Raw genomic sequence first — 27,775 nt, 5'->3', positions numbered from 1 at the left:
CCATTGTAATTTCTTGATGCTCAGCCCTCATATTGGTCCCATCAGGAATTCAGCAGGGTTACGTGGATGCCTGGGCTTCCCAGGTGCCCCTTGTGGTAAAGAACCAGCTTGCCAATGCAGGAGACATAAGAGACGCTGGCTGGATGCCTGGGTTGGGAAGATCTCCTGAAGAAGGGCATGGCAACCCACTCCAGTACCCTTGCCTGGAGAATCCCATAGACAGAGGAGCCTGGCGGGCTACAGCCCATGGGTCACAGAGTCAGATATGATTAAAGCAACTTAAGTGCAGCAGGGGGAGGCCTCCAGCAGGTGATAGCAACTGCTACTCTAGGCCTCCTCTGTATCAGCTCCTTGTTATCCAATAAAATGTCCCTGTGCTCTGCATGCTAAGTTTCTTCAGTCGTGTCCAACTCTCTGTGACCCTGTGGACTGTAGCCCTCCAGGCTCCTCTGCCATGGGATTCTCCAGGCAAGAATACTGGAGCTGGTTGCCATTTCCTCCTCCAGGGGATCTTCCCATCCCAGGGATCGAATCTGTGTCTCTCAGGTCTCCTATATTGGCAAGTGGGTTCTTTACCACCAGCAACACTTCGGAAGCCCCCAAATTCCCTATGCGTCCACAAGTGGGAACCCCTCTGTTCTGACCCACCCACACCCCACACTCCCCAGAGATAACATGCCCTCATGGGGTCTTTTTGGAGTCCTGTTGCTGTATGTGCCACATAGCTGGTGGCTAATGATGTTGGGGTCGTCTTGGCCATTGGACAGCTTTTTCCTCTCACTCTCTTTACACCCTTTGATCTTGGATTGTGGCCTTTCCAGAGAGGTGACCATTCTTTGATCTAGAATCTGACTTGCAGGAGCTTTTGAGGTGGGTCCAGAATCAGCTGAATTGATGCCATTGGTGCAGCCATCACCCTCTCCTATATGTTCTGCCTCTCCTTCTGGGCCCTCTTGTCAACGAGATCCTAATGGAGCCTCCTGAAAGTCCAGAGGCAGTGACCAAGGCCCAGCCAGGCCCTCTTGTTGTGTTAACCATTCAGGAAGATGCTGTGGTCACCAAAGAGCCACAGGGAGAGGGCACACAGGTGCCTAGTGCCCTTACCTCTACCAACTCAATTCCATCTACATTTCTGGATACCCACTCTGCAGAAAGCACTCTGCTAGGTACCTGGGGCATGACCCTGGCTAGTACCCAGTAGGTGCCCAAGTCTCCATCCACTGAAGGCACTAGGTGTGAAAACCAAACATGGCGCAGGAGATGGATTTTCAGGGGACAGAAATCCCCAGAGAAGGAAATGGTTATATCTGCTCAAGGAGGTTGGTTAGGGAAGAGTCTAACACAGATGTTCTGTCTGAGCTTCATTTTGAAGGATAATGAAGAGCCTAAAAGGGACACAGGGGCATTTCCAGGCAGGAAAACAGTTGTATGAGTAACAATCAGCACAGCTATCTTGTTTGACCCCATGGAGGAGGAGATGGCACCCGACTCCAATATTCTTGCCTGGGAATTCCCATGGACAGAGGAGCCTGGTGGGCTGCAGTCCATGGGGTCCCAAAAGAGTTGGACACAACTTAGCGACTAAACCACCAGCATCTTGTCTGAAGAGTTTCAAATATTTTGGACTACCGGCAGCCATAGAGACAGGGAGGTTTAGAGGAGAATTAAAGCCAGTGGCTTTATTTGAGTTTCTGTAACCTTTGGGCTTACTGATAACACTGATTGAGTTGTTTATTGATGTCCTACAGAATATGAACTCAAAGGAGGTCAAACTGAAGTGCGTGTGATGCTTGGCCAACTACCAAGGCAGAGAGGGCTCCTGCAGGTGGAGCCCAGGTCGCCTTTCTGTTGGTTGCAGCTCCAGCTCCACCTCCTTTCTAAGCACATAAATCTCCCAGCCGCACTGAATCTCCACCTAATGTGAACAGAAGCTCCAGAGGCAGGCAGAGAGCAGCACACACAGCTGAAAGGAAACTCAGAGGAGGGAATCGCCAAGAAAAGTGGCCATGGAGCTAATCCCAAGCTTTTCCGTGGAAACCTGGGTTCTCCTGGCTACCGGCCTGGTGCTCCTCTATCTGTGAGTAACCATCAGGCTTATCTCCTCTATAACCTGGGTCTTGGGGTGCTAAGCAGGAAAGGGGGTTCCCTTAGTTTTTTTAAGTTCAAAGTAAATGGAGGGGAAGTTGCTCAAGCATTGGGTGCTATGGGCACCAAATGGGTTATTATTGATCTTACCCACATCTGTTGAAGGAGTTAGCTTTACTCCCGAGTTGCTGTTAGCATAGTTAGGAGGGTTTGTGACATTCTTTGCTCCTGTAAATGACCCTCTGATTGACTACCAGTTTGCATGGACCTAGAGTAGTCAACCAGAGTCCATCAAGGGCAAATTAAAAACAACTGGCCCATGTGCAGCATAGTCCTCACTGATCCCCATGGCTGGGAATCCTGGAGGCAAGGAGCAATGAGAGTTTTTGTTTCATTCTCTCTGACTTGGATTCTGTACCTGCTGTAAGAGACATGAGGAAGTATCGTCCCCTTTGTCACTCAGGAGTTCCTTCTCCGGAACCTCCTTTCCTGGTGTTATGTACACAAGGCACTGGGTGCACCCAGACTTTAGTAGGGACCTGAAGACCAGTCACCCTTCTTGTCATGCTCAGCCCTTCTGCCTTTCTGCGCCCCTCCTCAGGGCATCCTTTCCTAAGACTCAATTCCCCCACCCTGTACTCTGCAGAACTATGGAGCCCCAAATGAGAAATCTTAAGATCTAGGGATACTTGGCAGAAGTCTTGAGATTATATTCATTTCTTTCACCTTTTAATCTCTGGAAGGGTTAGCATCAGTGTACTAATTTATTTTCCCTGTGATAAAAATCTGCTAAGCCTATGCTGTCACAAATCCCAGAGTCCAATTTGGATTTTAAGCACTTTTTCCTCTTTAAGTATGGCACAGGAGGATGCATCAAAACCATCTAGCAGAAGAATTCCTTTAAGTGGTGGGCTATCTGGTATCATGGATTAGGTTGGGAGAGGAGTTATTTTCAACAAGTGCTTAGAGATACCCCTCCGAATCACATATGAGCCCTATGTCAAATTCACTTTCCTTTAGTATAGGAAATCATGATGACCTCCACATGAATAATATTAACCTCATTTTAATTCTTTGAAAGAAATATTAGTAATTCAAAGTATTGCAGCAACATATTTTCTGTCTGATATTATAGAGTTAATTGGTAGAGTTTAATTTCATTCTATATAGTTGAATCTAGTACTAAATAGAATGAAATTAAACTGCCAAAATTGGGGCTTCCCTGATAGCTCAGTTGGTAAAGAAGCTGCCGGCAATGTGGGAGACTGGGGTTCAATCCCTGGGTTGGGAAGATCCCTTAGAGAAGGGAACAGCTGTACAGTCCAGTACTCTGGCCTGGAGAATTCCATGGACTGTCTAGTTGGGGATCCCAAAGAGTTGGACATGACTGAGCAACTTTCACTTCACTTAAAAAATTGATATGAGTATTTCCAGCATGTTTTTTTCCCCTGAAGGATAAAAAGAGGACTGTTGTCCAGTACCTAGAAAGGTATGTAAATAAACTCACCCTCTAGAATAATGCCTGGAATATGAATCTAGTGTATAAATATATTCCTGTGATATAGCTTTTTCAATATGCATGTCCAGCAAGCTATTTTAGTCTTCAGGGCAGATGAGTATACATGGCTGGGAGCCAGTGATGGTGTGAGAGGCATCCAGAAAGAGATTGGAATGGAGGGGAGAATATCCCTCATTCCTCAGAGCAGACCTCTCAGAGATACTTCTCAGAGCTGATCCCACACAAGGTCCATAAGGTTGGCATCTCATCTGCTTGAAGCCTGGGGACAAGATACAATCTAAGTCACACTGTGTGTGGTCTGTCTGACAGTGGGGCTGGTACTAGCTAGTGTCCCCACCAAGCAAACATCCCTGTAGCCTGAGAAGGTACTGGTGCAGCCAGGAATCAGTCACTGCAGGCGAGGCTGTCGTTATGGTGATGCAGTGCAAAAACTATGCAAATGATTGGCTTTATCTTTAGCCTCTTCCTTTTTACCCAAAGAAGCATCAGTGTACCAAAAAGTGGGGAGCTAGAAAGAAACCAAAGCATTCACTCAGTTCACCTGCTGCCTTGGTGGAACCATGTGAGGTTAGACACTACATCAGATCTTTCTGTGGGACCAGTGTTGCCAACATGATCACTCAATGGCTTGGCATCACTTTTGGGTTCATGTAGCAAACTGAAGGTTCGGAAGCAGAAACCAGTTTTGCCTTGGTTGTGAAGACAGAGAAAGGAACTGGGGTGGGAATTGCACAGGCCACCCCTTGGTTGTGGCAGCTGGTGCCCACACCTCTACCACTTGCTCTGGAGGAAAGAGAGATATTGCCAACACGGCTTGGCCAAAGTACGTCCATGGGCACTTCAAACGTAGGTCCTGCCACGAAATTTTTTGGGTTTCTCTTATCACATATTGTAAGATTGCTGGATTTATACAGAAATTTGAACCTCTGCTACCTTAAAGGCTAGCTTCAAAAGAAGGAGAGACAGGAGCTTAATCCAATATTCTGGAACAGTCTATGGCCACTCATTTTTGGTCATACAAAGTGTCTTTTGCCTCCATGGGAAAGTTACTGAAGACTGGTAAAAGTGCCTTTCGGGCATTTTGAATCATTTATACACAGCCTGCTTTTCAGCCATACCTTACTAATTTGCCTCTACAGAGTTAGCCTTGGAGGTCTAGCAAGTTCATGGTTAAACCATTGATGGCGGCCTCTTCCCTCAGCCTCTCTTTTCCCATGCTCTATCATCTCTCAGTAACACTAGAGTGAGCAGACTTGTAAAGATCTAGAACCCTGAGTCATGGGCTTGCACACATAATACACGAAGGATAACCTACAGGCAGGCCTGCTATGGGGAGTGCCAGCCTCAGTTGGTTTATAAGATAGTTGAAGTCAGAGGCAGTAATCTAGCTGCTTTGTGATTGAGCATCTTCAGGAAAATGAGTGTACCTGGGGCACTGTTCTTAGCTGGTGAGTATCACTGGTTGGAGGACCAGATGCCATGAGGTGGGGAATGGTCTGGAAATGGATCCTTTAGTCATTGGGTCATTTCTACAGTTTCAGGGAACATAAGGGTCAATCATCCTTCTTTGTAGTCCAAATCAACCAAACTGCCTGACGACAGAGCCATGGGTGTAGCTGAAAGGTACTCAGTTTCTATGATGGTAATGGAAGACTTGAGCACAGTTTTCATTCTACAGATAAGAACACTGTGCTTCAAGAATTCAACCATCACAGCATAAGAGTTGAACACAAGCACTGATGATGCCATGACAGTTGATCTGATGATTAAGTCAGCTACTAAGTGACTAACAGGCATGACGCACTGAAGAAAGGGATGGTTCACATTTTGTCAGATGGAGCAAAATCTCATCATGCTGCTCAGAACAATGCACAATTTAAAACTTATAAATTATTTCTGGAATCTTCCACTTAATATTTTTAGACCAATATGTTAACCACATAGACCATGGGTAACAAACCATAGACTGCAAAGCTGTACCTGGGTGTGTGTGTATGTGTTGGGTTACTGTATAGTTTTTAAAGATGTCTCCACTGGGTGGAACTGGGTTAAGAGTAAATGAGATCTTTCTGTACTATTTCTTATAAATTCTTATGAATGTACTGTTATCTCAAAATAAAAAATAAAGAGAGAATTCCCTGGTGGTACAAAGGTTAGGACTTTTCACTCTCACTGCCAAGAGCCCAAGTCTGATCCCTTGGTCTGGGAACAAAGATAATGCATGTCCTGCATACTGTTCAGTGCAGTAAAAAAAAAAAATGGTAGAGAGTAAATAAAAGCATCTGCACATGAGGCATGATTATATATTTTCTAAGAACACATACAGAAAATAGACACTGAGCATATTAAGCTGATCACTTACTGATAGGAAAGATGATAAGAATGGAGTGAAAAATGAGTATAAAGAATATATTTTGTTAACGGGTGAAAAAGTTTTAAATTTAAAAAAAAATACTCTTAATTCAGTTGATTCGCACTTGGCTTGTGTGTCCTTGTTAAGTTGCTTCAGTCATGTCTGACTATTGGCAACCCTATGGACTGTAGCCAACCAGGCTCCTCTGTCCATGGGATTCTCCAGGCAAGAGTATTGGAGTGGGTTGCCATTTTCTCCTCCAGGGACCTTCCTATGCCAGGGATCAAACCAGTATCTCCCAGGTCTCTTGCATTGGTCAGAAGATTATTTGTGACTGAGCTGCCTTGGAAGCCCAGATATACTCATAGATATCATATAATTGACTCAGGTAGGTAGGCAAAATATAGTTCCTTTTTTAGCTCCAGGTGTTAAGCATTTACACAACCACTGATGTAATTCAAATCTATGTGTACTATAATAACCATTAAGTTTGCATTTCCCATGTTTGGGGCAGTGATGCTAACTGGCTCATTTTAATTGTTTAGATAATTAATTTGTAAAAACATATTGCCACCCTTATGACACCACCTTTATGGCAGAAAGCAAAGAAGAACTAAAGAGCCTCTTGATGAAAGTGAAAGAGGAGAGTGAAAAAGCTGACTTAAAACTCAACATTCAGAAACTAAGATCATGGCATCTGGTCTCATCACTTCATGGCAAATAGATGGGGAAACAATGGATCTCTTTGGACTCCAAAATCACTGCAGATGGTGACTGCAGCCATGAAATTAAAAGATGCTTGTTCCTTGGAAGAAAAGCTATGAACAACCTAGACAGCATATTAAAAAGCAGACACATTACTTTACCAACAAAGGTCCATCTAGTCAAAGCTATTGTTTTTCCAGTAGTCATGTGGGGATGTGAGAGTTGGACTATAAAGAAAGCTGAGCACCAAAGAATTGATGCTTTTGAACTGTCGTGTTGGACTCTTGAGAGTCCCTTGGACTTCAAGGAGATCCAACCAGACAATCCTAAAGGAAATCAGTCCTGAATATTCATTGGAAGGACTGATGCTGAAGCTGAAACTCCAATAATTTGGCCACCTGATGCAAAGAACTGACTCATTGGAAAAGACCCTGAAGCTGGGAAAGATTGAAGGCGAGAGAAGAAGGGGACAACAGAAGATGAGATGGTTGGATGGCATCACTGACTCAATGTGCATGAGTTTGAGTAAACTCCGGAAGTTGGTGATGGACAGGGAAGGCCTGATATGCTGCAGTCCATGGGGTTGCAAAGAGTCGGACAGGACTGAGTGGCTGAACTGAACTGAATTGCAATTAAATAATAAAGCAAGTTATGCTTAATAAACTAATATTATTTTAATTAAAATAAAAAGCAGTGCTTGTTTTAATGCCTGCTTGTGAAGACAGAGTTAAGAAGAATCAGATCTTAAAATGAGGTCAGATCGTGGCGGGAGCTCCAATGCAAAGAACTGACTCCTTGGAAAACACCCTGATGCTGGGAAAGATTGAGGGCAGGAGGAGAAGAGGGTGACAGAGGATGAGATGGTTGGATGGCATCACTGACTGAATGGACATGAATTTGAGCAAATTCCAGGAGATGGTGAAGGACAGGGAAGCCTGGCATGCTTCAGTCCATGGGGTCACAAAGAGTCAGACATGACTGAGTGACTAAACAACAACAACAGCATAAAGGGAAGGAAAAGGATAAGTATAAGAACAATGCCATGTTATGCTCGGGTGAATGCAGTTATCCAAAATCTCATGTTTGAGACAGGAAAAAAAAAATTCCCCTGTGTACTTAGAATGAGAATTTCTAAGTCATGAAAGAGTCAACTTACTAAATACATATGAATGAATTTTTTGGAGGAATTATAGCCTAAACCTCCCAGGAGCTCTCAAATTGTAAATATTTATCAAGCATCCACTCTAGGATTGGGACCATCAAGATTTCAGCTGCTATTTGTGGTCTCACTATGGAGGAGGGAAAGAAGATGAGTGAAAGTAATTATTGCTTTTGGAATTGCTGTTATTATTTATTACCTATATATTACCTCTCTAGGCTGATGGTTCCAGTTTCGAGTTAGTGACTGGGCAGCTCCAGCACTTATTCCACAATCCGTGACCTGGATTTTCTCTCTCAATTCATAGATATGGAACGTATTCCTATGGGCTTTTCAAGAAGTTGGGAGTTCCTGGGCCAAGACCTCTACCTTATTTGGGAAACGTTCTGTCCTACCGAAAGGTGCGTGTTGCTTGATGTCCCTTTTTTTGCTTCTTATGGTTGCAAATCCCAGCTGAGTTCCATAGTAAAAATTATCCTCAGGAGGCAGTTGAGAGTTTTCTTACTTCCCAGAAATGGCATCATAGACCCCACCGCACATGACCTTTTTACCCGAGGCCTCTATTGTCAGCTTTCAGGAGCCTCAAGTTTGCCTCCTCAGACAGTCGAGCTCTCTTGGCTGAGTCAGCACAGGACTTGAAGTTCCATCTTGTAAGCTTTGTGGAGAGGATCTTCTTTCTGCCAGGTGCAGACTCCCAGCAAGGCCCAGCCCTACTAATTGTCAGGAGGAAAGCATGAAGGGATGCCTGGTTTTGGCTCATTATGCTGCGTACACTAGTGTTGGATGTGCCTTGTTGGTAGCATAAGCTCTGGGTACCCTTTTGTCCCTTTCCTCCTTAATTGCTTGGACACTGCTGGGGTCCAGCCCTGGTGGATCTAGGGTAATTTGAAGGGGAGACAGAATCAGTGTCCTAGGAAAAAGCTATTTAATTAGAAATATAAAGAGAGATTAGAAAAGAATAGTGTAGTAGGAAAATTAGTGGAGAAAAAGAGGCTGAATAACTTGGTTTACGTGGAATACCAATAAAACCTCGAGACAAGAGGTTTGCACCACTTACGTAGGCCACTGGCACCCACTTGAGTAGCGGAGGGTGCCCTGCCTTGGGCTCTCTCTTGCATGGGTCTTAGAAGCCAGGGCAAAATTAGCAGACTTGGCAAGTACCCACGCTACAGATGGGAATTTAGCCAGGAAAACGGAGAACAAGAAAGAACGACACGGGGGAATCAGTCTTTCCAGAAACTGATCCGTTTTCTTTATTTTCAGGTTTGCTTATATACTTTTTGTTACACATAGAGATAGAATACAGAGTCACACAGGGTCAGCAGAACTGACCCTTGTCAAAATCAGGTGCTTCATATAAATGTATACAAAGGTTTTAGGGGTTTTACATCATCTTCTGGCCATGAGGCCTGCTGACATTTTATACCCCTTTCTGATAATGGTCAGTCAACCAGAAAACTTATTTTTTCCAGGGGTGATTTTTTCTTAAACCAGGCGCCACCCTCCGAAGGTACCAGATAAAGTTGGATTCCTATAGGGTGAGAGTGTAGTGGGTTACAATTAAGAAAGGAATTTACTTAGCGTAAGGTTTAACATGATTAATCTTAAAGGTTAATACTTTTTTTTGATTACATAAAAATATTATTTCTAAATATTTTAAACATAAAGTAAAAATCAAATAAAGGAGAAATAATTGGCATCAGATTAAGAAGAGCTGTTATTTAAAAACATCTTACAGTCAAAGAGCAAAAATCACTAAGGCTTAAATAAAAAATGGACAAAGAATATAACCAGACAAAGGCTAATACTTATTTATCCTATATGCTAGTTATATTCATTATAAGGGCAGGGAATATGGAGATTTAGCAGCAAATATTGGCTCAACAAATGAAAAACCCTTCACCAATATAATTCCTAATCAACCCACTATACTATACTAATAATTTTCTAACTTCTCAAAAGAATCTGTATTTAGAAAGTTTAAAGCATCTCGTGCCTCTCACGGTTGGGAGGCTGTGAATAATCACATGTGGCCGGATGAACCTGTTCAGGCAGGCTAGAGAACCTTCAGAGGAGTTTGTAAGTTGAAACACTCTTGTCACGCCCAGGAATTTTTATTGACTGGAGCTGTAAGTTAGCTCCTTCCTGAGAGAGGTGGTGGAGGACAGCCCCCTGTAAAGTCAGAGGTGTAGGTGAGAGCATAAAGCAGTAAAGTAGGCAGACTCTGGTTTTGGGGGTAGATGCTCGGGAACAGGGGGTCTCCTGAGGCTCGATCCCGCCTTTGTGTAATGCCAAGCCACGGGCGGAGTTCCTCACGCTGGCTCCTGGCAGGACACTTTAGTTTTTAACATATCAGGTAATTTGCACATACTTGGATTCTCTCAGGAACTGCTAATGCCTGCAGTTTTTTTTTTTTTTTTTTTTCCATTTTCTGCTCTACCTCTTGCTACACATGACATCTTTTGGGATTTGAGAGATGGAACAAAAGCTTTCTACTTTTTCTGTGCCTTCAGAGCAGGCACCTCACAGGTTAGTTTGAGCAGGGAATGAGTGTAACTGAGGCAACGTGGTGGTTGTCTATTTGCTTCAGATATTTAATGACCAAACAAGTTGTGGAGTTTTTAAAAATAAGACAGAATCACATATGCAAATTCACTAGAAAGGATATGATTTGAAAAAATTATTAAAAATTTAATTTAATGTTTAATTTAACTGGAGGGAATGTACCAGATAGCAGATGGACTGTGAATTCTGGCTGAATCTTAATATTCATCATGCTCTGATAATTCCCCCAGGGCCTGGTCCCTCAGCTGAAGGTCGTGAACTATGTCCAGCTGTCCACAGGCAGAGCCCTGTGTGCCAGCTGCTGTCTGACTCAGATTTCCTTTCCAGCAGACATAAGGATTGTTTCTTAGATCCCAATTCTCCCAACTGAGATTGTCATTATCTCATTACTGCCTAATAACTTCCTGAATATTTTTCCATCTGAAGAAGCAGCAATTTCCTATCAACCTTTCTGAGATGAACTTCTTAGTAGATGCACCTAAAAACCCCACATTTCTGAGAACTTCGTTTGCTTCGTTGTTTGTTGTTCAGTCGCTCAATTGTGTCCCCATGGACTGAAGCACACCAGGGTTCCCTGTCCTTCACCATCTCCTGGAGTTTGCTCAAACTGATGTATTGAGTCAGTGATGCCATCCAACCATCTCATCATCTGTTGCCCACTTCTCCAGTATCGGTTCTTTTCCAATGAGTCAGCTTGTTGCATCAGGTGACCAAAGCATTGGAGCTTCAACTTCAGCATCAGCCCTTCCAATGAATACTCATGGTTGATTTCCTTTAGGATTGACTGGTTTGATCTCCTTGCAGTCCAAGGGACTCTCAACAGTCCTCTCCAACACCACAGTTCGAATATCACAATAGAAACTTAGCAAAAGGCTTTTTTTTTTCTTTTAAGTTATAGAAGGAAAAACTCAGGCCAGGCATGTAAACCGCATTGTCCTTTGTGTAGTTGTGGCATCTTCCCATTTTTTCTGGGTTGAGCTGGAAAACTAGAAGGCAAGTCCACTTTGTCATTCACTCACTCACTCACTCACTCTCTCATTCAGCACACACTCCTTAGACTTATTTAAATCTGTGAGATTAAAAAACATCACTGGCGCTTTAACTTCCTTATTCTGTTAGAATTCGCATGAGATAAATGAAAAGGCTGCTTAACTAGGAGATGAAAGAGTGTGTAGGAAACTCTTACGTCTCTCAGCTTCAGTTTTCTCACATGTCCATGGGGGATTAGAGATGAAAGGATTTTAGACAACACATGCACAAGGAAAAGCCTTCAGAAAGACAAGGAGTAAGTAGTATTCATTGACAGGGGTAAGTGTTTTAGTATCTATAATATTCAAAGAATATTTAGGAGTGATTTTATTTATTTTTTAATATAAATTTATTTATTTTAATTGGAGGTTAATTATTTTATAATATTGTATTGGTTTTGCCCTACATCAACATGAATCCGCCACAGGTATACACATGTTCCCCATCCTGAACCCCTCTCCCACCTCCCTCCCCGTACCATCCCTCTGGGTCATCCCAGTGCACCAGCCCCAAGGATCCAGTATCATGCATCAAACCTGGACTGGCGATTCATTTCATATATGATATTATACATGTTTCAATGCCATTCTCCCAAATCATCCCACCCTCTCCCTCTCCCACAGAGTCCAAAAGACTGTTCTATACATCTGTGTCTCTTTCGCTGTCTCGCATACAGGCTTATCATTACCATCTTTCTAAATTCCATATATATGCATTAGTATACTGTATTGGTGTTTTTCTTTCTGGCTTACTTCACTCTGTATAATAGGAGTGATTTTAAATTATCAGTTTCAAATATCTCCTCTATTTTCTCTCCTTTCCCTTAAGACATTTGTGAATAAGAACTCCCCTCCAACTGCCAGTGAAAAATGATAGTTTTGTGAGTTAGAGGTAGGGTTCAATACAGTATATTAATAACATAATTTTGTTTTTCCTTGCAGGGTATGTGTGAGTTTGATGAAGAATGTTTTAAAAAGTATGGGAAAATTTGGGGGTGAGTATTCTGGAAACTTCTGTTGGATACATTTGGTATAATTATCCACTCTCCCTCTCCTCTTGGTATAGAGGACAGTCTCACTCCAGAGCTTCTTGGAGTGAAGTCATTTGTTGTAAAGCTTTGGAGACTTTTTTGCCCAGAGATCCTAGAAGACACCAGGTATGCAGGTCCACAGTCTGAATCAAGCCTGGAGAGTCACAGGTCATCATTTTTCTCCAGACTTTGACACCCAGGGACTCCTAGCATCACTTTCTGTCAGTGTCTCACTCTTTCCCCCCTTTTCCACTTTTTCTCTCCTTAGGTTGCCTTTAATTGCATAAAATGCATTATTCCAGAACATTCTAATATGTGCCTATAAATGCATTTTATGACCCTTTCCCACATGTTTCTCTCTCTTTTTAAAATGTATATATTTTATTGAAGTAGAGTTGACTTACAATGTGCACACAAAGTGATTTGGTTATACAAATACACATATATTATTTTCAAAATTATTTCCCATCATATGTTATTATAAGATATTGACTATAGTTCCCTATTTCATACCATAAACCTTTGTCACTTGTTGCATGTCTATTTTTTAATTAGAAATCTAGTATTCTGCTCATACTAAGTCAAACAAGTAAAATTGAAATGTCATAATTTTTTTAGTTAGGCAAAAATTCATGTTTTTTAAAATATATATATTATACATATTTATATGTAGTATACAAATGCCTTTCTACTACACTTGATAAAGGTTCAAGAAAGAACATCAAAGGGAAAAAAAGAAGAAAAGATGGAAAAACTGGAGAACATAAACTAAACCAAATGGGAGCACTGAATATGAAATAGAAAAAGTGAAGTAAACTAGATAAAAGTAAAAGATCATCATATAGTCCAGTTGTTTTTAAACATGACTGCTCATTAGAAACATGTGGAGCTCTGGAGGAAAAAAAGCAATACCAGAGCATTTGTATTTTGCAGAAAGTTTCAAGATAATTCTGATATGCATCTGGATTTTAAAAAGTGATTACAGGTTTTCCTATTAGATCCTAGTTTTGGTGATATAGACTTCTATTATTTTTCTGTTGGCCAGTCAAGATATAGTGTTATTAAGTGAGTAATAGTATCATAATCACAATAGTAAAAGATGTTTATCAGTTTTCACAATCAACAGTCAGACAAAAATAAAAGATAATTACAATTGCCATAATGGAAACATGATTAAATAAACAATATAAAACAATTACATACAATTTGGGGGGGAGTGTGTCAAGCAGAGTGATGCAGTAAGTGGAAGTGCATACATGCACCTGTTTTCATCCAACCAGCCAGTCTATGTCTTTTGGTTAGTGTCTTTAATCTATTTACATTTAAGGTAATCCATTACCTTTAAGATAATGATTGATATGAATGATTCTATTACCATTTTCTTAATTGTTTGGGGGTTATTTTCTGTAGGTCTTTTCCTTCTCTTGTGTTTCCTGCCTAGAGAAATTCATTTAGCGTTTGTTGTAAAGCTGGTTTGGTGGTGCTGAATTCTCTTAACTTTTGCTTGACTGGAAAGCTTTTGATTTCTCCATAAAGTCTGAAGGAGAGTCTTTCTGGGTAGAGTATTCTTGGTTGTAATTTCTTCCCTTTCATCACTTTAAATATATCATGCCATTCCCTTCAGCTTGTAGAGTTTCTGTTGAGAAATCTACTCATAGCCTGATGAGAGTTCGCTTGTGTGTTAGTTGTCATTTTCCCCTTGTTCTTTTAATGTTTTATCTCTGTCTTTAATTTTTGTCAGTTTGATTACTGTGTGTCTTGGTGTGTTCCTCCTTGGGTTTATCCTGACTGGGACTCTCTGTGCTTCCTGGACTTGGTTGATTATTTCCTTTCCCATGTTAGGGAAGTTTTCAGCTGTTTTCTATTCATATATTTGCTCATGCCCTTTCTTTCTCTCTTCTCTTTCTGGGACCCCTATAATATGAATGTTGGTGTGTTTAATGTTGTCCCAGAGGTATCTTAGGCTGTCTTCATTTCTTTCCATTCTTTTTCCTATGTTCTGTTCTACAGCAGAGATTTCTACCATTCTGTCCTCCAGGTCATTTATCTGTTCTTCTGCCTCAGTCATTCTGCTATTAATTCCTTCTAGTGTGTTATTCTGGAGAAGGCGATGGCACCCTACTCCAGTACTCTTGCCTGGAAAATCTCATGGATGGAGGAGCCTGGTAGGCTACAGTCCATGGGGTCGTGAAGAGTCGGACACGACTGAGCGACTTCCCTTTCACCTTTCACTTTCATGCACTGGAGGAGGAAATGGCAACCCACTCCAGTGTTCTTGCCTGGAGAATCCCAGGGATGGGGGAGCCTGGTGGGCTGCCATCTATGGGGTCACACAGAGTCGGACACGACTGAAGTGACTTAGCAGCAGCAGCAGCAGCAGTGTGTTATTCACCTGTGTTTGTTTGTTTGTTCTTCAATTCTTACAGGTCTTTAGTAAGCATTTCTTGCATCTTCTCAATCTTTGCCTCCATTCTTTTCCCAAGATCCTGGATCATTTTCACTATCACTGTTCTGAATTCTTTTTCTGGAAGGTTGCCTATCTCCACTTCACTTAGTTGTTTTTCTGGGGTTTTATCTTGTCCCTTCATCTAGGATATAAGTTTCTGCTTTTTCATCATGATTAACTTTCTTTCTTTCTTTCTTTTGAAGAAAGGGAGAATCACTTTTTATTTGCTCCTGGTAGAGTCTCAGGGAACAATAATTGAGAAAGACAAGCACAGACAACTAGCTATCTGTTGAAGCAGCACTAGTACAAGAAATCATGGCATCAGTCACTCCAATAGCTTCCCAGCAGCTCAACACAGATGCAGACAGTCACTGTGCACACAGCAGCTGTGAGCATGCTCTCAGTCTCCATGGCAAGATGTCAGAGGCTCTGGCTCTGTCCTGAGTAGCAATATGGATGGATGTCTGCAGTTCCAGAGGTTATTTAGCATTATGCCTTCCCTGGTAGCATCCTTGGTGGTGGTTCCTTAGGCAAGTTCAGTAGCATAGCTGTCCTGGACTCCCAGTTAAATTAATTAAAAATTCTTTTTTCTATTGAAGGATAATTGCTTTACAGAATTTTGTTGTTTTCTGTCAAACCTCAACATGAATCAGCCATAAGTATGGGGTCTCTAAGAGTCAGACACGACTGAATGACTTCACTTTCACTTTTCACTTTCATGCATTGGAGAAGGAAATGGCAACTCACTCCAGTGTTCTTACCTGGAGAATCCCAGGGACAGAGGAGCCTGGTGGGCTGCCATCTATGGGGTCACACAGAGTCAGACACAGTTGACGCAACTTAGCAGCAGCAACAGCATACATATATCCCCTCTCTCCTGAACCCCTCTCCCATTTCCCTCCCCATCCCACCCCTTTAGATTGATACAGAGACCCTATTTGAGTTTCCTGAGCCATATAGAAAATTCCTGTTGGCCATCTATTTTACATGTGGTATGTAAGTTTCCATGTTACTCTTTTCATACATCTCACCCTCTCCTCCTCTTTCCCCATGTCCATAAGTCTATTCTCTATATCTTTTTCTCCATTGCTGCCCTATGAATAAATTCTTCAGTATCATTTTTCTAGATTCTGTATATATGCATTAGTGTACGATATTTATCTTTCTCTTTCTGACTTACTTCACTCTGTATGATAAATTCTAGTTCAACCACCTCATTACATCTGACTCAAAGGCATTCCTTTTTATGGCCAAGTAATATTCCATTGTGTATACGTACCACAACTTCTTTATCCAATCATCTGTCGATGGACATCTAGGTTGCTTTCATGTTCTAGACATTGTAAATAGTGCTGCAATGAAAATGAGATACATGTGTCTTTTTCAATTTTGGTTTCCTCAGGGTATATGCCTAGGAGTGAGATTGCTGGGTCATGTTTTATTCCTAGTTTTTAAAGGAATCTCCATACTGTCTTTCATAGTGACTGTATCAATTTACATTCCCACCAACAGTGCGAGAGTGTTCCCCTTTCTCCACACCGTCTCCAGCATTTGTTGTTTGAAGACTTTTTGATGAGGGCCATTCTGACCTGTGTGAGGTGATATCTCATTGTAGTTTTGATTGGCATTTCTCTAATAATGAGTGATACTGAGCATCTTTTCACATCATGATTAACTTTCTGTAATATGGTTTTTGTTTTAGCTGCTGCATTGTGCTTCTTGCTTCTGTCTTCCCTCTGATGGCTGAGGCCAAGAGGCTTGTGTAAGCTTCTTCATGTGAGGGACTGGCAGTGGGAAAAACTGGGTCTTTCTCTGGTGGGCAAGGCCTTGCTCAGGTGGTTGTTTGGTTTGAGGTGACCCAGCCCTGGGGTCTACAGGCTCTATGGTAGGGTTAATGGTGACCCCACAGAGCTGACTGTGGCTCAGATTATGAACTTATTGCCAAATTCAGACTTAAATTGAAGAAAGTAGAGAAAACCACTAGACCATTCAGGTATGACCTAAATCAAATCCCTTATGATTATACAGTGGAAGAGAGAAATAGATTTAAGGGACTAGATCTGATAGATAGAGTGCCTGATGAACTATGGACGGAGGTTCGTGACATTGTACCCGGAGACAGGGGTCAAGACCATCCCCATGGAAAAGAAATGCAAAAAAGCATCTGAATGCAGAGTTCCAAAGAATAGCAAGAAGAGATAAGAAAGCCTTCCTCAGCGATCAATGCAAAGAAATAGAGAAACCAACAGAACGGGAAATACTAGAGATCTCTTCAAGAAAATTAGAGATACCAAGGGAACATTTCATGCAAAGATGGGCTCGATAAAGGACAGAAATGGCATGGACCTAAAAGAAGCAGAAAATATTAAGAAGAGGTGGCAAGAATACACAGAATAACTGTAAAAAAAAGATCTTCATGACCAAGATAATCACAATGGTATGATCACTCACCTAGAGCCAGACATCCTGGAATGTGAAGTCAAGTGGGCCTTAAAAATCATCACTATGAACAAAGTTAGTGGAGGTGATGGAATTGCAGTTGAGCTATTTCAAATCCTGAAAGATGGTGCTGTGAAAGTGCTGCACTCAATTTGCCAGAAAATTTGGAAAACTCAGCAGTGGCCACAGGAATGGAAAAGGTCAGTTTTCATTCCAATCCCAAAGAAAGGCAATGCCAAAGAATGCTCAAACTATTGCACAATTGCACTCATCTCACATGCTAGTAATGTTCAAAATTCTCCAAGCCAGGCTTCAGCAATACGTGAACCATGAACTTCCAGATATTCAAGCTGATTTTAGAAAAGGCAGAAGAACCAGAGATCAAATTGCCAACATCTTGCTGGATCATGGAAAAAACAAGAGAGTTCCAGAAAAACATCTATTTCTGCTTTATTGACTATGCCAAAGCCTTTGACTGTGTGGATCACAATAAACTGTGGAAAATTCTGAGAGAGATGGGAATGCCAGACCACCTGACCTGCCTCTTGAGAAACCTATATGCAGGTCAGGAAGCAACAGTTAGAACTGGACATGGACAACAGACTGGTTCCAAACAGGAAAAGAAGTACGTCAAGGCTGTATATTGTCACCCTGCTTATTTAACTTCTATGCAGAGTACATCATGAGAAACGCTTGGCTGGAAGAAGCACAAGCTGGAATCAAGATTGCTGGAAGAAATATCAATAACCTCAGATATGCAGATGACACCACCCTTATGGTAAAAAGTGAAGAGGAACTAAAAAACCTCTTAATGAAAGTGCAAGAGGAGAGTGGAAAAAGTTGGCTTAAAGCTCAACATTCAGAAAACGAAGATCATGGCATCCAGTCCCATCACTTCATGGGAAATAGTTGGGGAAACAGTGGAAACAGTGTCAGACTTTATTTTGGGGGGCTCTAAGATCACTGCAGATGGTGATTGCAGCCATGAAATTAAAAGATGCTTACTCCTTGGAAGAAAAGTTATGACCAACCTAGACAGCATATTGAAAAGCAGAGACATTACTTTGCCAACAAAGATCTGTCTAGTCAAGGCTATGGTTTTTCCTGTGGTCATGTATGGATGTGAGAGTTGGACTGTAAAGAAAGCTGAGCGCCAAAGAATTGATGCTTTTGAACTGTGGTGTTGGAGAAGACTCTTGAGAGTCCCTTGGACTGCCAGGAGATCCAGCCAGTCCATTCTGAAGGAGATCAGCCCTGGGATTTCTTTGGAAGGAATGATGCTAAAGCTGAAACTCCAGTACTTTGGCCACCTGATGCGAAGGGCTAACTCATTGGAAAAGACTCTAATGCTGGGAGGGATTGGGGTCAGGAGGAGAAGGGGACGACAGAGGATGAGATGGCTGGATGACATCACTGACTCGATGGACGTGAGTCTGAGTGAACTCCAGGAGTTGGTGATGGACAGGGAGGCCTGGCGTGCTGCGATTCATGGGGTCACAAAGAGTCAGACACGACTGAGCGACTGAACTGAAGAGGGTTTATGCCACAGAGGAACTTCCAGTGCCCCCGTCCCTGTGGTGAGCCCCTGCTAACCCACTCCTCCACAGGAAGCTCTCTGACACTAGCAGATAGTTTTGGTTCAGTCTCCTGTGGGGTCACTGCTTCTCTCTGGGTCTTGATGAGCACAAAATTTTGTTTGTGCCCTCCCAAACTGGAGTCTCTGTGTCTCCTGGTCCTCTGGAAGTCCTATAATCAAATCTCACTAGCACTCCAGGCCAGATTCCCTGGGGATTCCCAGTCCCTTTGTCAGATCCCCAGGCTGGGAAGCCTGATGTTGGGTTCAGAACCTTGGCAACAGTGTGAGAACTTCTTTGGTATTACTGTTCTCCTGTCTGTGGGTCACCCACCTGGCAGGTACAGGATTTGATTTTATTGTAATTGTGTCCCTCCTACCTTCTCGCTGTGGCTTCTTCTTTGTCTTTGGAAGTGGGTTTTGTTTTTTTCTTTTTTTGGTGGGTCCCAGTATCCTCCTGCCAATGGTTTGCCAACAGCTACCTGCACACTTGGTGCTCTCGCAGGAGGAGATAAGCACACGTCCTTCTACTCCACCATCCTGAACTGGAAGCCTGCACTTCTCTTTTGACCTAGTTATTCCATTGCTGAGAATTTATTTCATGGATATACTTGCACACATGCATAAGTAAATCTGTATAATGACATTTATTCCTGCTCCAGAAAAATGAGGCAGCTCTATGAGTACTCCTATGGGTTTGTAAAATAAGGGCTAAAACCCCCCCTGTATGATCACATGCTTCTCTTCTAATTAAAACCCAAAGTCCTTTATTTAAATTTTGGCTTTAATATGTCCTTTGGGAAAAGAGATGAGGGTTATAGGTAAACATAATTGGAAATCATTTCTGCTCAGTTTTTTACTTTCTCTACACATACGAAGTTTTTGTTTTTTTTTTTAATTTTCAGGTTAGATTTTCTGATAGAATTGTATTCAATTATTGTTTTATCTACTGGTTTTCTCTGACTTTGAGGAGATGTAGGGTATATATATCTAACCTGAGTGTGTCAGGCGGGCTTTAGGAGCTGTTGGAGGTTTAATGAGAACAGAGTGAGAGATATCATGTGGTGCTTCTTTGCCAAAAGCAAATGGCAGAGGCCCTACCTGTCCAGACCTCTTCATCTTCTCTTATCAGATCCTCGGAAACCATAGGACCCTGCCAAGTTGTTATGGCCCCAAAACTCAACCTGGTTGAGTGGAAAGAATATATAGCCCTAGGACACTACTGGCCCAGCTCCAACTGCCCCTCCATTTAGTACTTATGAGCTCTGGATGGAGTCACGTTTTCATGGTGGACCCCAGGTCTCTCTTTAGAAAACGATTCTCATGTTGGACATGAATGAGGACCACCTGGGAGAGCTTGTTATAAATACAGACTTTGACCCCACTCATCAGTACAGCAAATCAGTATGATCTGAGGAGGGTTCAAAAATCTGAATCGTAACTGGTAGTGAGAGAAATTATTAAGGCTGGAGTGACATCATGAATATAAAGGGTCACCCCAAACCACTATCTCTTCTCCACCCAAGTGTTGTTGCAAAACTGTGATGGGAAGAAGGGAATCATCCAAGTAATATGGTCAGTCGGGTGGAAGAGCAGATTAAGTGCCTCCTCAATCCCTCCTATCACTGCTTCAGCACTAGGTGCTCTTGACACCCACTTACACCCTCTGAGTTTTAGAACAGCTTTTGGAAATGGGCAGAAGTAAGTGCAGTGTTTCTCTGCAGTCTTTACATGTGATCACAAAACCATTTGAAAGTCTTCTGTGGAGTTAAAGGAGGAATAGGGAACATGGAGAAAATCTTCCAATTCGCTATAGCCATTGCAAGTGATTGACAGTGAAACCAAAATGTCAGAAGACAGTGTAAATAACTCAGAGTAAATCTCATGCCAGTGGCCCATTCCCATGGACGGGCATCCTGACAGTCAGGAGATGAGGTCAAACGGCGACGTGTCACATCTGAGGAGTCAGCTTTGTGTGAGGGGTGGGTCAGATGTGGGCCTGCCGAGCTGGTGATGGATGTCACCTACATGGAGCCCAAGGCCCACAGGACCCATGTAATGAAAGAAAATATTTAGAAAATGAATTAAATAGACTCCTCTGAAAGTTTTTTTCTCTTTTTCCTTTTGTTCAAATTACCCTAAACTTGATGCTACCAAGAATAGCTCATTATTTAAAATATTTCCTTAAAATTATAAACTAACAAACAAATTTTAGACAATAGAGCAAGAAAACTTTTATAATCCCACTGTCACTTGTAGAGCATTCCAAATTTCCCTCCATTTGCAGATACTTTGTTACATATTTATAATCAATGTGTCAACAGTTTTCGTCTAATATTATATGCATTTTCATGCTTTGGGTATATCTTCAAAAATGACTGAGTAGATTGACTCTCCTTAATTATTTTTTAATTTTCAAATAATTTACTTCAACTATTTGCTAAAATAACTTCCTTTTTGATAGAATGGTATAGGAAATACCCATGTCCCTACAACCTACAATTAACAATGTTTTCATGGTAGTTTTAACTATGACCTCCTGGGTTTCCCTAGTGGCTCAGAGGTTAAAGCGTCTGCCTGCAATGCAAGAGATCGGGTTCGATCCCTGGATTGGGAAGATCCCCTGGAGAAGGAAATGGCAACCCGCTCCAGTATTCTTGCCTGGAGAATCCCATGGACGGAGGAGCCTGGCCAGCTACAGTCCACAGGGTCGCAAAGAGTCGGACACGACTGAGCGACTTTGCTTTGCTTCACTTCACTTCACTTAGAAGGATAGATGACATAATGTTAGGATGGAGATCTGGACTTCCAGGTGTGGTTTCACCTGCAAAATGGCTCATTAAGTTTAATAAACTCTGTTTTTCCTACACAGGATTTTTGAAGGTAAACAACCTCTGTTGGTTATCACAGATCCAGCCGTGATCAAAACAGTACTAGTGAAAGAATGTTATTCTGTCTTCACAAACCGGAGGGTAGGCATCCATTTTTATTTTAATTTAAAATGTATTTGTTTCTTAGATATGCATTTTGAAATATATTATAAATTCATAGGATGTTGTCAAAAGAGAAAAATACAAAGAGACTGCATGTCATGTAACTTTTGTCCTGATTTCTCCAACAGCAATACATCAATTAATTAAAATATAATTTCAAAGCAGAAAATTGACATTCATACTGTTCATGGAGCTTATTCTGATTTCATCAGTTTCATGTTCACTCATTTGTGTATGTTTTGCTCTATGGAAATGTGTCCTACATGTAGATTTGTGTAGTTACCACGACAATCAATGTATAGAACTGTTCCATCCCTACAAGACTCCCTCTTGCTATTCTTTTCTTTTTTTTTTAATTTTTATTTTTACTTTATTTTACTTTACAATACTGTATTGGTTTTGCCATACACTGACATGAATCCACCACAGGTGTAACCTGTGTTCCCAAACATGAACCCCCCTCCCCCCTCCCACCCCATATCATCTCTCTGGATCATCCCTGTGCACCAGCCCCAAGCATCCTGTATCCTGTATCGAACATAGACTGACGATTCATTTCTTACATGATAGTATACATGTTTTAATGCCATTCTCCAAAATCATCCCACCCTCTCCCTCTCCCTCAGAGTCCAAAAGTCCGCTCTAGACATCTGTGTCTCTTTTGCTGTCTTGCATACAGGGTCTTTTATAGTCATGGCTTGCAGCTTGCTTTTTCCTCTTATCAAGGTCTTTAGCAAACATTGTTCTTTAAATTTTGATAAATGATTTATCAATTTTCTCTTTTATGGATTTTGCCTTTGTTGTCAAGTCCAAAATATCTTGACCTAGCCCCAGGCCCTGAAGATTATCTCTTATTTTTTCCTAAACATTAAATCATTTTATGTTTTACATTTAAGTCTACGATCCATTTTATCTTAGGTTTTGTGTAATGTATGAGGTTGTCTTTTTTTTTCTTTTGCATCTAAATGTTTGATTTGCTCCAGCACCATTTATGGAAAGACTATCCATTAAAAGTAATTTATTTATTACATTTTTAGCTGTGCTGGGTCTTCATTGCTGTGCTCAGGCTTGAGCCTGGCAGTGTGCAGGTGTGTGGCTGCAGAGGTTAGCTGTGGACAGGTGTGTCAGTGCAGTCGAGTGACAGTAGTAAGGACTGGCTTTAGGCATCTGAGCATCTGCAGGGGCCTCTGATGGTGTTTTGCACATGCGCATCAAAAAAGATTGGCTGCTGGTGTGGATCCTGGGTCTTATAGCATCAGCGGTGGCACTAACTGGGCAGCTCTAGTGGGGCTGGAGGCAGTAGAGTAGGGCTCATGCAACTGCCTTAACACCATGAATGTGAAATTAAAGGTGGCTAATTGATCAGTTGATTGGGAGAAAGGCTACAGGCACTGGTCAGTTTCAGTGGGATCAGAAGCTGCACATGGCTCTTCCTTTCCCTTTCCTGCTCCTTCCTTCCCCTCTCCTTCCCCTGCCTGCCATCTCTTCCTGGACAGTCCAGTCCTAAACCCGAAGGTGGACCACAGAAGGTGGGCAGCCCCACAGGTCAGGGTGGAGCCAGAGATGGAGGACAGTGGCTCCAAGTCAGAGACTGAGCAGGGAGGGGAGGGTGTCCACAGGGATGGCAGCCGGGCATGGGTGAGGGAACCCAAAATGCTCACTTGCGGGGGTGGCCTGTAGGGTGAGGGGGCATCATGAGTGGAAAGGGATGGTTCATGGATTGGGTCCATAAAGGAGGATTGATCAAGTAATACAGAAAGGATGATGGGAGCCAGCATTTTCACTGTTGGAGAAAAAGTCATAGGTTCAGAGACTGAGAAACTAGACTAAACCCCGTGAAGTCACTGACTGAACTATCCATGTAAATCCATGCTTTTCTGTGTAGATAGATGATAGCAGGCCAGATGATATAGACCGATGACAGATAGATGCAGATACAGACAGGTAGATGTGTGTGTGTGTAGCTACAAAAGCACATAATACCTACTGCTTTCCACTGATGTAGTATAAACACCTGAGCAGCTGCAGGGGTCTGGGATGGGTTTTTTTCACATGCCCAGCCCAAAAGATTGGGGCTGGCAGCCGGTGTGGATCCTGAGTCTCAGGGCATCAGTGGCTGGAGCAGCTCTGTTGGAGTTGAGGGGGAAGACAGGACTCAGGAAATCGGAGTCTGCTAAGGTAGAACCCTGGGAAGTGATCAGCACCAAAATTTTCAGAGGTTTTCCAATGACTATGCTGGCAGTTGGTTTCGTCATAGCAAAGTTTCTGGGGCTTTCTGCAGAGCAGGGTACAGAGAACCAAGGTCACTCCTGCTGTGTGGTTGACACTGGTAGTCCCTGCCCTTCTTCTTTGTTTCTAGTTGTCTCTGGTTGTCTCAGCTCTGCTCGTCTCTGGGTGGGGTGAAAGCAAAGCAGGTCATTTGTGCAATGTTCTGAAAGTCTGGAGAAACTGGTCACTCTTCATGTCGTCTCTTTTAGTTGTTTTTTTTTTTTTTCCAGCAAGGGAAAATGTCTCAGGCTGGGGACTTCCTTGTTGATGCTGAGCAGTGCTGGCCTAGGGGAAGGGATGATGCAAACAAAATGTAACTATTCTCCTTACTCTTTCTGCGAGTTATTTTCAAGTGTGGTCTGTTATATTGCTGACACCTTTTAGACCGAATTTCATTTACTGTGAGCTGTCCAATTGTGAGACAACAAAGGCTGTAGTCTCCTACTCTGCTATCTTGGTGATGTCACCTTAGTATTTCATCATTAAAGTGATGTTAGCTGTAGGTTTTTTTTGTAGATACTCTTTATCAAGCTAAGGAAATTTGTCTTTCTTGTTTGTGAGCTTTGTCAAAAACAAGGGTTGGAGGTATCCATTTTAAAACAAAATATAAATTTGAAAGATTGAGGAAATTTTAAAACAGGTTGGCTTCATAAGCCTGTTCCAAGATGAGAAATAGAGTTATCTTCTTTACCCTTCTACTCCTTGGGGGGAAATGTAGGGGAAAATATTTTCCATATCCCTGCGTAATTTTTCCAGAATAGCAAGTAGATTCCTAATCTTTTGTGTAGGTAGTACTAAAAAACCCCCACCATATCAGCACATTCCTTTTCAAGTTGGTCAGCCTGTAAATATATGTAAATACAGAAGTAATCTGAGGCAAAATGCAGTCTGCCAAGGTTATCTGGCTGGCTATCACCAATCCCTTCTCTGCATAGCCCAGGAAGATGAACTAGACCTTATTCCCTTCTATCCCCCTGGAAGAACCCTTTCTGCACTACATGGGTCATTTGCGTTTAAACTCATGTACATTCATGGCTGATTCATGTCAATGTATGGCAAAACCAATACAGTATCGTAAAGCAAAATAAAGTAAAAATAAAAATTAAAAAAAAGAAAGAAAATAAATAAATAAATAAAAGGAGATTGGAATATGAAGGCTGGAAACCACATGAAGTGTCCAAATGTCTACCACCTTCGCAGGAACCTAGAGACTCAGGATAAATGTTTATTGTGCATCTAGCATAGGGCCTGGTACTATGTAGATAGTCACTAAAGATTTATTGAATACATTGTCCCCAAATTATTAACAAATTTTCCACAACTGTTGAGATTTCCAAAACTTCAGTTCAGTTCAGTTCAGTCACTCAGTCGTGTCCGACTCTTCGCGACCCCATGAATTGCAGCACGCCAGGCCTCCCTATCCATCACCAACTCCCGGAGTTCACTCAGATTCACATCCATCGAGTCAGTGATGCCATCCAGCCATCTCATTCTCTGTCGTCCCCTTCTTCTCCTGCCCCCAATCCCTCCCAGCATCAGAGTCTTTTCCAATGAGTCAACTCTTCGCATGAGGTGGCCAAAGTACTGGAGCTTCAGTTTTAGCATTATTCCTTCCAAAGAAATCCCAGGGTTAAAACTTAGGTAGGGTAAAATGTGTTTTGCTTTCAACTCTAGGTTTTTGGTCCATTGGGAATTATGAAAAATGCCATCACTGTGGCTGAGGATGAACATTGGAAGAGAATACGGACATTGCTGTCTCCAACCTTCACCAGTGGGAAGCTCAAAGAGGTAAAAGAAGAGGGTTTTCCATGAGCAACTTAAAGAATAAGGTAGAAAATCAATTCATAGTCCCTGTTCAAGGAATGGTGTGCCAAATTTGAGTTTCCTAAAATGGTTTTTATCTTCATATCCTAAAAGAGACCTCATCAGATTCATAATAAAATGTCACTTATGGCTGCATGCCAGTGAAAATCAGGTTCTTCTAAAACTTGAGTCTCCACATTTAACTTCCAGTGCTGTTGTGTTTTGTGTCTAGATGTTTCCTATCATTGGGAAGTATGGAGATGTGTTGGTGAGGAACCTGAGGAAGGAAGCAGAGAAAGGCACGTCCGTCAACATGAAAGAGTAAGTAGGGGTGAAGTTGTTTGTACCTGAGCTCCACTGAGACCCTTGTGTTTCCTGCCTTGGAGCTAAATTCCTACTGCTGAGTTACTCTAGTGACCAAACAGAAGTAAGTATATGGTTTACAACTCTGACTGGCCACCTGAGAATGAGTGGTGGCTCATGAAAATATCAGAAGTTATCTTCTGTGTACATGAGCCAGGGTTAACTTATCTGTTTAACTGTCACCTTGGGTATTCTGGGAAACAAAAATATACAGTTTGGTCTTAAGTCAGGGAGCATGATGCCTCCATCTCTGTTGTTTTTTTCAAGATTGCTTTGGCTATTTATGGTCTTATATGGTTCCATATAAATTTGAGGATTATTTGTTCTAGTTCTGTGAAAAGTAACATGGGCATTTTGATAGGGATTGCATTAGATCTACAGATTGGTTTGGGTAATATGGACATTTTAGCAACGTTAATTGTTCCTTCCCATGTACAGGAGATATCTTTCCATTTCTTTGTGTCATCTTCAATTCCCTTCACTGTTTTATAGTTTTCATAGTATAGGTCTTTCACCTCCCTGGTTAAGTTTATTCCTAGGTATTTTATTCTTTTTTATGTGATTTTAACAGGATTGTTTTATCATTTTCTCTTTCTGGTAGTTCTTTATTATTGTATAGAAAAGCAACAGATATCTGCATATTAACCATGTACCTGCCACTTTACTGAATTCATTTATTCTAGTTTTTTGGTAGAAGTTTCTATGTAAAAGTATTATTTCATCTGCAAATAGTGATAGTTTTACGTGTTCCCTTCCAATTTGGATGCCTTTTATTTCTTTTTCTTGTCTGATTCATGTGGCTAGGACTTCTAATACTACATTGAATAGAAGGGGTGAGAGTGGGCATCCTTATCTTGCTCCTGATTTTAAAGAGTATGGGCTTTTATAAACAGTGCTGCGATGAACATGAACCTGTATGCGAGACAGCAAAAGAGACACAGATGTATAGAATAGTCTTTTGGACTCTGTGGGAGAGGGAGAAGGTGGGATGATTTGGGGGAATGGCATGGAAACATGTGTATAATATAAGAAACAAATCACCAGTCCAGGTTTGATACAGGATCCTTGGGGCTGGTGCACTGGGATGACCCAGAGGGATGGTATGGGGAGGGAGGTGGGAGGGGGGTTCAGGATGGGGAACACGTGTACAACCGTGGCGAATTCATGTTGATGTGTGGCAGAACCAATACAATATTGTAAAGTAATTAGCCTCCAATTAAAATAAATAAATTTAAATTTAAAAAAAAGTATGGATTAAAAAAGAGAGAGAGTATGGGCACAAAAACAGACACAAAGATCAACTGAATAAAATTTAGAGCCCCAAAATAAACCTGTACACTTATAGTCAATTAATCTATGATAAAGGAGGCAAGAATAAACAATGGATTAAAGACAGTCTTTTCAATAAGTGTGTTGGGAAAACTGGACAGCTACATGCAAAAGAA

General features: G+C 41.8%; 1 protein-coding gene across 1 annotated transcript in view; it reads left to right on the top strand.

Annotated features, from left to right (window-relative positions):
- The first annotated feature begins 1,913 nt into the window (after positions 1–1,913).
- LOC101110202 (cytochrome P450 3A24-like) overlaps positions 1,914–27,775 on the top strand; it is a 59,960-nt gene continuing 34,098 nt past the window's right edge. The window contains exons 1-6 of the mRNA XM_004021036.5: positions 1,914–2,077; positions 8,129–8,222; positions 12,357–12,409; positions 21,776–21,875; positions 25,839–25,952; positions 26,200–26,288. Coding sequence (XP_004021085.2) covers positions 2,007–2,077; positions 8,129–8,222; positions 12,357–12,409; positions 21,776–21,875; positions 25,839–25,952; positions 26,200–26,288 — 521 coding nt within the window. The 5' untranslated portion in view covers positions 1,914–2,006. The remainder of the gene's footprint in view (positions 2,078–8,128; positions 8,223–12,356; positions 12,410–21,775; positions 21,876–25,838; positions 25,953–26,199; positions 26,289–27,775) is intronic.

This window comes from Ovis aries, chromosome 24 (genome assembly GCF_016772045.2).
Source record: "Ovis aries strain OAR_USU_Benz2616 breed Rambouillet chromosome 24, ARS-UI_Ramb_v3.0, whole genome shotgun sequence".
Lineage (NCBI taxonomy): Eukaryota > Metazoa > Chordata > Mammalia > Artiodactyla > Bovidae > Ovis > Ovis aries.
Note: the sequence above shows the minus strand (reverse complement) of the source record. Positions and strands in the feature narration are given on the sequence as shown.